This window comes from Eptatretus burgeri, chromosome 12, assembly GCF_056783735.1.
Source record: "Eptatretus burgeri isolate ZD-2024b chromosome 12, Ebu_testis_v1, whole genome shotgun sequence".
NCBI classification, from domain to species: Eukaryota; Metazoa; Chordata; class Myxini; order Myxiniformes; family Myxinidae; genus Eptatretus; species Eptatretus burgeri.
Window position 1 is genome coordinate 7,694,328 of NC_140972.1, and position 12,920 is coordinate 7,707,247.

At 47.2% G+C, this 12,920-nt stretch overlaps 1 protein-coding gene across 10 annotated transcripts in view; it reads left to right on the forward strand.

Moving 5' to 3' along the window:
• Positions 1 to 12,920, forward strand: part of LOC147015035 (E3 SUMO-protein ligase PIAS2-like) — a 297,048-nt gene that overhangs the window by 124,127 nt on the left and 160,001 nt on the right. For all 10 annotated transcript variants that reach the window (XR_015050202.1, XM_085849372.1, XM_085849367.1 and 7 more), the window contains one exon: positions 1,333 to 1,633. Coding sequence is in view for 9 of the 10 variants with exons in the window: in XM_085849372.1 (XP_085705498.1) it covers positions 1,333 to 1,633 (301 nt within the window). In the remaining variant the exon portion in view is untranslated. The remainder of the gene's footprint in view (positions 1 to 1,332; positions 1,634 to 12,920) is intronic.

Consider the following 12,920-nt stretch of genomic DNA (forward strand, 5'->3'; position numbering starts at 1 on the left):
TCTGGCAGCCAGAATCGTTTAATATCTTGAATCTTTGTTCAGGGATTTAAATCAAACTTGGTACAAGTCTGCATAATGGGGGTAGAGGCATACCGATTGACGTTGCGACATCGTAGAGTGCCGTTTTAGTTCAGCTGCCCTGACTGCTTTACACCCATTGATTGGCCAGCTTGCCTGATGCCACCCTCGGGTCTGGCGATATATCGATATACCAGTTATAATTTTGCATATTGATATACCGGTATTGGAATTCTGAATATGCCGGTGTACCGAAAAAAAATCGATATAAAAAAAATACCCGGTATATCACCAACACATCAAGAAAGGTGTTTAATAATCCTTAAATACTGTTCATGATTTAATATGCTTTGATGCACTCGGCGTCTCGGCTAAAGATGGAACAATCAGTGAAAAGTATGACGTCAAAACGTAACAGGAAGTAAGTACAGTATGTTTTAACTTTTAACCCTCAGCATCCAAGCACCTGCACAAGCAATCGCATTTTTATTTGACCTGGTGACTGGTGTTATAGCAATTGCCAATTGGTTATGATTTTACGTGAATCAGATACGCTTTAGAAATCCTGTGCCAAGTCGGAGATCTGCGATATTGGTATGATGGTCATACTGGTACGTTGATGGCGAAGGATTTTGACTTGTGTCGATTTCCATTACTGATCTCGATTTAAAACTAAATCATTTTTAATACAAGTTGAAATTGGAAGTAAAATAACTGTTCTCATCATGAGGGAAAAATAATTCCCCTTGCGGGAATACTTTGAAAAATTACTGTCAATGATGTGTACGTCGTATATGAATACGTAATGGACCATTGGACCAGTGCGTATTTTTGGAACCTGCATAAAAATAATTCATTATTTAATTTTTTTTTTAATGATATTTGTACGACCCCACCGGTTTATCGAAATCGAGAAAAATCAACATCGACGGAACCTACGCCGCCCCAACAAAATCATGCGCTGCCATTGCATGAAGTAGCACAGATTGGCAGGCCTTAGACCTGGGTGTTGGTCAATGGCCCAATGCAATTGGATTGATACCAGGTATTTAACCAAAATGTATTGTACATCTACATTCAAGCCGTACGCATGTTTTTTTGCTTCATGTGTTTACATTGGGTTATTTTTAATCTATAATTGGCAAAAGGGTAGAAACAAAACACGGGTTAGAAAGTGGGTAAAAATGCCCCATCGTGAGAACCCGGCGTGTGCAAAGCTTGCACGTGTCCCTTGCGTACATTTTTGGTCGTGCACCCCCAAAAAACCTTTTTGTGATTGCATAAGTTGAATGCAGGTTTTCTCACATTTTGCAGGTTAATATGGGCACTGTTTCTTCCTCAACGGGTGAATTGAGTGGTGTGACCACGACATCACCCCTTGCTGTACCTCTGTCTTATGATGGTGGGTTACCGGTTCCCTCTTCCACTTCATCAACATCACCCGTCGCAGTGCCACCTCTCCTTACGTCTGGACCTGAGCTCGATCGTGCTTTGTCATCAGCCATGCCCGGTTCCTTGTCAAGGCATCACGTGCATCCTGTTCATCCTGATGTGCGGCTCAAGCGTTTGCCATTTTATGACATGCTCGATGAGCTTGTGAAACCATCCAGTCTTGGTAAGTTCTTCCTAATAGTTTTCCACGGTTCCCCTCACAATTGCTTCTTGAAAACAAAATTCCACTTTTGTCTATGTTTAATATCAAGCCTTTGTATGAGATTTGTTATTGTTTTCCTTTTTAGGTCATCTCTACCGAGATGACCGAATAAAGCCGGACCAAATGACCGTCCGTCAACAATTTTTCTTTCCGATCTTGATGAAACTTAGTTGTGGGTAGAGGTCGATGAATGTTGCAGAACGATATAACTTTTGTCCGGGTTCAAGGTCAGGGTCAAGGTCACGAGGTCACGTAAGTTATAAAAATCGCCATTTTCAAAACCTATCTAGTCTGCCATTCTACAAGATATTCGGCAACTGTTTATTGATAATGATAGTAAAAAAATATTATCTTGTATCTAACTGGACAGATTTTTGAATTTCCTTCCCGTTTGATCATCACGTGATCTGGAAGATGGCCAAAAACGCCGATGCAATTCACAAAGAAGGAAGGAAACAGAAATGAAATATAAATATAAAACACATTTTTAGCCTTTTTAGGTCATCTCTTCGAGCATGACCTAATAATATGGGTGTCGATGTCCTTCGATCCGTCCGTCTGTTCACAATGAAGTTGAAGCGGGAGATCTGGTCATTAGTCGTCCTGATAGAGGTCGATGAGACGTACACGATGGTATGACTTTCAAGGTCACCGAAGGTCAAGGTCACGAGGTCTTTGAAGTTGCGAAAATGACGATTTTCAAAATCTATCTCCTCCTACATTTCTCAAGCGATCTTGAATTTGATTATGGCATATGAATGTATGGGACAATATCTAAATTTGGTCAGGACGGATTTTCGAATTTCGCTTTCGTTTTCGCGTCACGTGACTTCAAAGTTTGCAAAAACTGCCCTACCTTCAGGAGGCTATATATTCTCTACTGGGCATGGTAAAAGTTAGTGAATGGTGTCATTGCATAGCAGCTGACCTTGTCTTTCATATCCATTCGAAAGAATATCGATATCTTCGAATACGTACACGTCACGTGACTTTGAATTTTGTGAAAACTGCTTCATGTAGTTGCAAAATGACGATTTTCAAAATCTATCTCCTACATTTCTTAAGTTATCTTGAATTTGATTGTGGCATATGAATCTATGGGACAATATCTAGATTTGGTCATGCCGGATTTTTGAAATTTGCTTTCGTTTTTGCGTCACGTGACTTCAAAGTTGGCCAAAAATCCCTCCTGACCCGAGAACACTACACCCTAGTAACAGGAACTCATGCTTGTTCGGTCATCTCTTCGAGCATGACCTACTAATATGGGTGTCGATGTCCTTCGATCCGTCCGTTCACAATGAAGTTGAAGCGGGAGATCTGGTCATTAGTGATCCTGATAGAGGTCGATGAGACGTACACGATGGTGTGACTGTCAACGTCACGAGGCCTTTGAAGTTGCGAAAATGACAATTTTCAAATTCTATCTCCTCCGCCATTTCTCAAGCGATCTTGAATTTGATTGTAGCATATGAATCTATGGGACAATATCTAAATTTGGTCAGGCCGGATTTTCGATATTCGCTTTTGTTTTCGTGTCACGTGACTTCAAAGTTGGCAAAAAATGCGAAAATGACGATTTTAAAAATCTATCTCCTCCTACATTTCTCAATCGATCTTGAATTTGATTGTGGCATATGAATGTATGGGACAATATCTAAATTTGATCGGGACGGTTTTTCGAATTTCGCTTTCGTTTTCGCGTCACGTGACTTCAAAGTTTGCAAAAACTGCCCTACCTTCAGGAGTCTATATATTCTCTACTGGGCATGGTAAAAGTTAGTGAATGGTGTCGCATAGCAGTTGACCTTGTATATTAATAAATTTTCCGCCGAAGGTGCAAAAGTTTCAAAACCCGAAATGTAAACGCCGGCATTTATTTTCAAAATATAATTCCGTGCGCGTGCGCCAAAATGCCGAGTCATCTTTAACCAAACTGTGCAGTTCGAGCTGCGCTGTAGAACTGCGCAGTAGTCCGATCATAACTGAACATTGAGAATTTGTGGTATTATAGAGATGACTGTCACCCCCACATGGGGGTAATTTTATATTTTTACATTTTCCGTCGAAGGTGCAAAAGTTTCAAAACCCGAAATGTAAACATCGGCATTTATTTTCAAAATATAATTTCGTGCGCGCCAAAATGCCGAGTCATCTTTAACCAAACTGCGCAGTCGAGCTGCGCAGTAGTCTTCGGTCTTAACTGAACATTGAGAACTTGTGGTATTATAGAGATGACCGTCACCCCCACACGGGGGTAATTTTATATTTAATCATTTTCTGCCGAAGGTGCAAAAGTTTCAAAACCCGAAATGTAAACGTCGGCATTTATTTTCAAAATATAATTTCGTGCGCGCGCGCGCGCCAAAATGCCGAGTCATCTTTAACCAAACTGCGCAGTTCGAGCTGCACAGTAGAACTGCGTGGTAGTCTTTGGTCATAACTGAACATTGAGAACTTGTGGTATTATAGAGATGACCGTCACCCCCACACGGGGGTAATTTTTCCTGTTGTTTTGTTACTTTTGGAAATGTGATGAAGAGGCAGAATTTGCAAAGAAATACCATATTGTTACGAATTCTGGTCCGCCCGGCGTGCGATCGGCCACGTAACTCTAATCGTGACCACGTCGCCCACCGGTCGGACATTTCAGTCGTGACCCTCCTGGAACTACTGCCAGGAGCCAGTCACGGGTGGGGGTTTAACCTCACCACAATCCAGTCCGCATTCTACCCGCGCGAAATAGGGTGAATCGCCGAATGTCAATATACCTAAATACCCGCGTGGGTAACCTCCCGAGGGGTTGCACCATGCCGCAGGTCGGCTTTGGACACGAACCGCTTAAGCGGTTCGTTCCGTACTTTAGGGATAACAGAGCGGTGTTATCGCCGACCTCGACGGTTCAGATTACTTTACCCGGGTGTTCAAACCCTCACTAATTATTCCACGAGGTAACGTGGAACTTTCACTAAAGGAAAGGACACAACGACGGGGAACAGTTCGCCAAGCACATTTATTATTTACACACACTTAAAGCAGTCATGCAATATATACAGCAAGAAAACAATACAACCGAAATAAAGCAGGGAATTCTGTACAACACAGTCACTTAAACAGGTTCTACTTACAGACGGCGCCACACCATGCAAGCAAAAGTAAAAAGAAAAGAAAGGACCTCCCTTTCATGGCCGTCCAGTCCCCCTCCCATGACCGTTAGCGGGGTCGCGCCTGGTTCCGACCTCCCACGCGGCCGGCGAACCCTCTCCGGCACCCCTCGTCCGGACACGCAGGTCCACCACAGGCCACACTGCGGCGCCTCCCGTCCGCGTCTCCACCACCAGGCCACGAGTGCGGGAATGAGTGAGGATGAGGGGAGCGCGAGCCAAGAAGAGCGCATGAACCATGAAGAGAGGAGGAGGCCCAACGTGAATCACCGAGAGAGACTGTAGAGCATGAACCAAGAAGAAGACAGAAGAAGAGAAGAGAGAGCTCCGCGTGCGGTCCGCCCTTTATGGCGCGGGGCTCCGCCCTTCGCCCCACCCCGTTTTCGGCTCCGCCTCCCTTCGAGAAGCTTCTCGAAAAGGAGCGTGCCCTCACTCCGTCCGCCTCACACCCCGTGTTCCAGCAATAGGGAGCGAGCTGCCCTGCCCCCTTCCCTTCACACCAAGCGCGGGGAAAGCAGGCGGGAAAAACCCCACAGGCTTCACAAGATCTTTTGTTCTGCCAATCCTTCTCAGACTGTTTCCGACCCGGAAACCGTCTTACCGTGGTCCGCGGAGGATGGCGTTCATAAGCGGGCGTAGTGGCGAAGATGGTGGTGATTGTTGTGGGGGTGGTGTGAGCGTGGTGGGCGTTGTGGCGTAATTGGTGGCGGTTGTTGTTTGCGTGGAGGTTTGTTGCAATGGTGGCTCAAAATAACGATGGATAAAGAAAAACGGCTATCTCAAAGAATCGCAGCCCGGTGAACATGAAGAAATCCCTTTAAACAACGGTGGGGACCTATCTGAACACTCACTTACCGGCATAGCTAATCTAAGGAACCTTTATGGTGTATTGCGAATTTCCACAACCGTAATGCTACCCCCCCCTCCCTTTTTTTACAGACTCGTCCCGAGTCGTCGAATTTTCGTGTGCCATAATATGGAAGTTCTCCCCAGTACGATTTACCTTCGGATCCCTGAGTGCGACATTCAGTGTATTCGTGTCCCCAAAATAAATAACCTATGGGCTGAGTACCTAACTAAACAAACCCACTCATACAGGCGACTTAAATAAATTGCCGGCGCTGAGACATAAATGCCGGGGGTGCAAAACATATTTACAATTACACCTTAACTTACAAAATTTACACTAAACCATGGCCCAGGATCTATGGACTCTGCGGGAAGAAACAACAGTCACAACCACTGCAGGTGACGGAATGTGGCCGGCTGCTTACGTGCACTCCAAGGCCTCCCCCTTTTTAAATGAACGCAGTGAACTGGTAAACGTTGCACGGTCTGCCAGTGCAGTCCCGTGTTGCAGCTGCCGACAGAGCAGTCCTTGCAGCTTGCGCGACGATCCCGGCGCACATGGTAATGAACAGGGGTGGGGGGGGATGCAAAACAGAACGGGGCAAAATGGACGAGGGCAGCAGGCATGGATCATGGCAAAGGTGGGCAGGCAAGGCATGGCATGACGAAACAAGGCCGTTGTAACAACCAGAGCCGGCAGATGAAGTGGCCTGCACAAGCCTTGAAGCAAACAGCCAGCCTATGAAGTGGCCTGCACAGGCCTTGCAATGAGGAGGTTGGTGGAGGGAGTGCGGTGGTGCTGGCCACTCGGAGGGCGGGCTCGGACCTCCCTGACTGTCTCCCTCCCAACCTATTGCCTTTGCCTGTCGCGGTTCATTCCCAATCCCTTAATTTGTTAAAAACCAATTTAGCCCCAACTTATTTTTTATTTTATTTTTTTAATTTTTTTCCCCTCACGACTATAATTTGTCTCTTTCCCCCCCCCCCCCATGTCTGATCGGCGAACCCATCGTCTCCCAGCCTACTCCCAACCCCGACGTTCCCTTCCTGGAGTGGAATAAGGGAGAGCTTGCGTCCTGTGTCGAGGCCCAATAAAGCCTCAGAATGGCCTCCTCAGACTTCAGCGATCTAACCCAAAGTGGGTCCAGCGGTCCACAACGAGAGCGAAGGGATGGATGGTGCGGAGGGGTACACTTCCGATCTACCCTAACCATTTATTCCTTAAACTACCCCGGGGCTTTCAACAAGCGCCTCTCACTTAAACTACCGGTTCTAACAACCAAGATTCCCGTCACCTGTGTTGATGTCCTTTCAATTTTTGGCCTTGCCCCCCAATTTTCCTCCCGTGCCCTTACACGGTCTCATGGGTGGGACGCGTGGCTCCCTTGGCAGGAACTACCCTCTGCCGATTCTCCGACGATGGCACCCCCGGGCACTACACTGCCTCCAAGGCTACCAGCTCCCTAACCACCGGGGAGTGCCCTCTTTGGCAACTCCCCCTCCGATGCCCACGTGGCGTGTTGGCGCCCCGGGTCCCTTTCCGAGGGTCGCCCGTGCCCAGTACACTGCCCCCGTGGCATATGGTGCCCGGGACCCTGCATCATGCGGGCGCACTCATGCCCACTACGTTATCACGGCCCCCACTGGACCCTTGGCCTACTGCGGCTGACTAGCCCGGTGCCCGGGGTACCCACTCAGCGACACTCACCGCTCGTAGCCACTCTCCCAGCTCGTCAACAGGGCTCCTGTACCCCTCCAAGTGGGTATCGAGCCTAGTTTCCCACCAACCACAAAATGACCTCCATTTTTGTCAATTTGACTAACCCCCTAACTCACATTACTCTGACCCCGGGGTCCCTTGGGCAGGAATCACTCCTCCCCCCAATCACTCATCGCACCATGCATTCCCCATTCACTCCATACACACAGGCTCGCTGGCCTCACTCACTGAACAAGTACATTTTCCACTTCACTCTTCAACTCTCACTTAGCTGATTCTGCCATTCTTCTCACTGCCTCCCCTAACTACCTCGTGCTCCCTCGTCGTCCCTTACACTATAGCACGTTCCTTTTAACCTACGTAGCTAAGCTACGTCCCCTCTATACATCCACAAGTCAGTCCACGTCTCCATATCCTCAAAAATCATTTCCCCTCCTAAATCTCAACTAAAATCCCTCTAACTAATCCATTCCATGGACCCCATGAGGACTTATCCTTGCCCCATGGAGCTGGTCCAGCTGAGATTACCCTTCCCCCTAACGAGTTCCTTCCTCTGCCCTGGCAGGGGGGTCTTCCACCCCTTGCCTGGGAATCCTGTTCACCCGAAGCGAGGCTTGTTTTTTATTTATTTATATTTTTTTATTCGAGCGGCAACTCGCAACCTGCGCACCTTGCCCGTAACGTCATGGCAGCTGTTCGTGTACCTCGTCCCTCTGGACGGTACTATCCGGCAGGGATCTCCACTCCTGCCGGATTTCAACCCGACGTGCAGCCATGACGTCACCCTGCGCATTCAAAACAAGCCTCGCGTTTCGAGGGGTTCCCCACACGAACGCGTGCTCTGCCCGTCGGAGCCTCACACACACGCTCGCGTGGAGAACCCATCCGGTCCAAATCTGTTTTCCAGCCTACCTGTTGTCCGTCCGCGGGATCGGCAACATCCACCGCTGGCGTTTACGGACCGGGTTTTACTCCCGCAAGCGCGCACGTGGCGGTCTCGTTCGAAGCATGGGCCGAACCTCTCGCTCGCTGCTGGGTAAACCCTGCGCGGTCCCTAATCCAGCTACGGCCGCTACCCGGCTTTTGTCCCTCTGTCGCCGCCGTCGTCTCCATTCCATCCACGCACTCCTGCGTGTTAGGACGCTCACACACCATTCCATGACATTCACACCGGGAGACGTGGCTGCGTGCTCGCGCATGCCGAACGTCATCTCCTCACACGCTGTCTCGCTCACACACAACCTTTCACTCGCACACACCCTTCTACTCACACACGCGGTGACACTCACACGCGGTGTTTCATTCATACAGACCGTTTCACTCGCACTCTGTGTGCCGGGAAGCACGCACCCCGGCACACTCGCACCCACACCACTCACACAGGGTCTCTTTCACACAACGCCTTTCACCCATGCTATGCGTGCATTGCAGCACGCATTTCGCCACACTTGTGAACACACGCACTGGGGATTAGCGCCACCACAAGGGGTTCCAGGGTCTCCAAACCCCCCAAGCTCCGTGTGCACCCATCCACAGCACTCGCCCCCTCTACTCCGCTTGGCACGACCGAACCCACCTGGCCGTGAGTCACCTCAAGGGGGCATACTCCCTCCCCTCGTTCCTGGAGGAGGCTATCCGGGTGCCTGCACCGGGTCCCAACATGTTCCGCGAGCTCGCCCCCATTGTCCTCTACTACCTCCGTGTGTGTGTGTGTGTGTGTGTGTGTGTGTGTGTGTGTGTGTGTGTGTGTGTGTGTGTGTGTGGTGTGTGTGACGATAGATAAAGAAAAACGGCTATCTCAAAGAGTCGCAGCCCAGTGAACATGAAAAATTTCCTTTAAACAACGGGGACCTATCTGCACATAAACATAGCATCATAACTGATATGAGGACCCTTTATGGTGTATTGCGAATTTCCACAGCCGTAACAATATAATCAAAATTTGGAGCTTGGTCAGTATATCACGTTTGTTTTAAGAGCATATCAATATACCACGTTTGTTTTAAGAAGATAAATCAGGAAATTTGGTCCTTCATTGTATTAAATTGCAGTTAATACAATCCAAAAAGACAGTGGAGATGTGGGTGTGGGATTTGGGACTAAGCAACGTGGTGGGTGGACACGTGGATTTTAGGAGTAGTAGAGGGGATTGCACTGGGAAGCAGAGGAGGGTGAAAGGGGAGAGGAGGGGGTGTGGTGTTGAGATGAGGAGTGGGAGGGTAGGGACTGTTGTGCAGATGGATGTAGCCTGGTGATTTGGGCTTGATGGTCAAATCCAAAAAAAATGCTTTACCAGGCACGATATAATGCCAACATGTTCTTTAGAAATACAGTTTACACCCTTTATTCGATGGGACAGAGACTCAACTACTCAAAACTGAGCCGGGGTTTTCATAAGGTCCTGTCGAGGTCGGCGGTATTGATTTTTCAGGGCCGATACCAGTACCGATATGTTAGATGCCAGGTAGACTGATATATCAGCTGATAGCTATAATTAATTAGCATGACAAAAAAGAGAATTGCACTAAATAACTAGAAGGGCACTCGGAAGAGTGCACACTTCCACCCCGTAATGCTTGATCCATGAGAACATATCGGGCCCAATACATTTTTGAAATATCATGCTATAACAGTACTATATAGTTTTTGGCCGTATCTCTCAATAGTGAAGAATCACGTTACAAATTAAATAACTCTCGAATCCGGATTCGGATTTGGATCTTCACCAAAATCAAATCAATTCTTCCTTGCCACACACCCAATATGCCCACCAAGTTTTACCCGAATCCGTCCACAACTTTTTGAGATATCGTGCTATATATTAGTTTTGCCCTATCTCTCAATAGTGAAGAATCACTTAAAAAAAATATCAGATCCGAATTTGGATCTTCACCAAAATTGAATCAATTCTTCCTTGTCACACACACCCATGTCTACCAACCTTCATCCGGATCCGTCCACAACTTTTTGAGATATCCTGCACACAAACAAACAATAAGACAGAAAGGGGTGAAAACATGACCTCCTTCACCTTTGGTGGTGGAGGTGATAATTGTCTCAAGATTAACAACTTTATTAACAAAGCATATATTATTTATTTAGTAACAACCATAAACATTTCACAAATCTGAACAATGTAATTTCTTAATCTCTTGTTCTTTCACTTGAACAATGCCATCCATCCTATTATGTGATGTAAAAACTCTCGTGACTCATTATTATATCAGATTACGAGAACATTCCCAAGGTTACATGACCATCTACATCTTTGTAAGTACATCTTTCTAAGCCAGAAGATCATGTCTGTGATATGAGAGATGTAAAGTTATTGTTTATAACAAATGAAAATGTGAAAAGATTGTGATGAGATCTATTAGTGGCGTGTGTTGAATTCTCTCTCGACTGTCGGTGATGGTGTGTTCCATTTTCATCCAGATAGCCCACTCAGTTTTGATAGCTTAGTCGTCCCCATTTAGCAGCTGAAAATTGTAGTGCAGAAAGCACAGTTTTTCTGCATTCTCCCTCGTCGTCCGGCTCTTTGATTTGTTATAAATGGCTCTGACTTTCACTGAACACACACTTGCTTGGGACAGAAGGTTGAGGACAAAGGAACTTTCTTGACAGTGGATCGAGTGTTTTCAGCCTGTCTGCATTTTGCTTCCATCATTGTAGTGGCACGGCCGCTCCTTCTGTTGATGACAGGCTCTCTTAGGTAATAGATGAGCTCATTGAAAAGGCTGGCCCAGACTTCAGCGTTGTCCTGATGAGCATGGGACCCAAGAAGCCTGGCATATAGGCTGTCCACCAGACAGGGTGGCTGATCTTCCTCTATCAGGTCTTTTTGGATCTGTCCCCTCCTCTTCATTGGTCCCTTGTGTGGCAACTGCTTCTTCATGAATCAAGGTGAACCTCCTACTTCAGCCACTCGGTGTATCCTCAGATGCAAAGGGCCATCCCTTGCAGTGGGGCATAAGCTTACACATTTTGTAGGCAATAATGAACCTTGCTTCCCCATTGTCTCAGGTCGTTTACCTGCATTTGATTTTTCATTTATTTATTTTTTCATTGACTGATGCTTTCCGACAGTTCTGTGATTATTTTTTTTTTCCTGGTGTATCTGCTTCGATGTTCACCTGCATTTTTTTGTTTTGTTTTGCTTTTTTAATATATTTTTTAATTGATTTATATCATCATTTAAGGATGTGGTCCGACGATTCTGCGACCCCCCCCCCCCCAGTGTACCGGCTTTGATGTCCATCGGTATGCAAAATTTCAGCTTTCTACGTCACCCGGAAGGTACCGATCTTTAATATCAGTCAGTGAGTAAGTGAGAGTCAGTGGTTAGAAAGAGCTTTACTTATTCGATGAGCAAATACCACTCGTCGCTTTGCTGACAGGAGTGCTCAAGGGGGGTGGGTGGGGGAGAATGAGGGGTCGGGGATAGAGAGATGGGGGGGGGAGTGAAGAGGTGGAGGGGAAAAGAGAGAGGAGAGAGAGGGGTGTGGGAGTGAGGTGGGTGGGGGAAGGGAAGACAGTGTGAGGTGAAAGGAAGGGAAGGCAGACATGTGGTGGAGTGTTAATTACGATTCAAACTGTCTCGTCAAAATGATTCTGCATAGAATAACATTGAAGATGGAAACAAAATAATGTCTGAAATCAATTTTCGACCCATCATACAATAAATACGGCCCAGAGACAAACACCGCCCCAGACTCGTCCGGATTAAAAAAACTGCCAGACGCATCCGCAGACAAACTCCCATCTGGACATAAATACCGGCGCGACACGTCCACGGAAAACAACGCCCTGATGCATCCGCGGAGAGAGACGTAGGTGTGGGAAGAAGCCGCTGCACTGTATTGGGTGTGAGTAGAGCAAGGATGAGAGAGACAGAGACAGAGACAGAGATAGAGATAGAGACAGACAGAGAGACACACACAGACAGACAGACAGAGAGACACAGAGTCAGACAGACAGACAGAGACACGGGGTGGGTGAGTTGGAGATATTGTTATGCTTTATGAAACACGCGCACACACACACGCACCTCTCTCGGGGAGACGGGGCGCGGACCACTCGCTCGGAGCGGCGGGGCACAGCACGGAGCGTCCGTGTTTAGGGAACGATTCCCTCTGCAAGTGGCTTAAGCACATCAATTATATGGTTGATGAGGAACGGCTGGCCAGGCTGTGGCTGCATACCATGTCAGATCCTTTTAACTTTAAAGCCGCCCGCATGCAGCAGTTAATGAAATGAAATGAATTTGTTCAAATCATGACCTTATCCACAAAAGAGTTGCTGCTTAATGTAGAACGACCCTCGAGACATCGTAAAGTTTTACTTACTCGTTAAATAAACATTGCAGATAATCCACCACGTTGCCTGCTCATCTGTGCTCGCGTGACGTGGTGCATCGTTCGCGGCCGTTAATTATCTTCAAAAGGAGTGTTTTAATTAACCCAAACCCTCAATTTTCATTCTTGCACGTTCTTGGAGTTCCCTTAGTAGTTCCTTT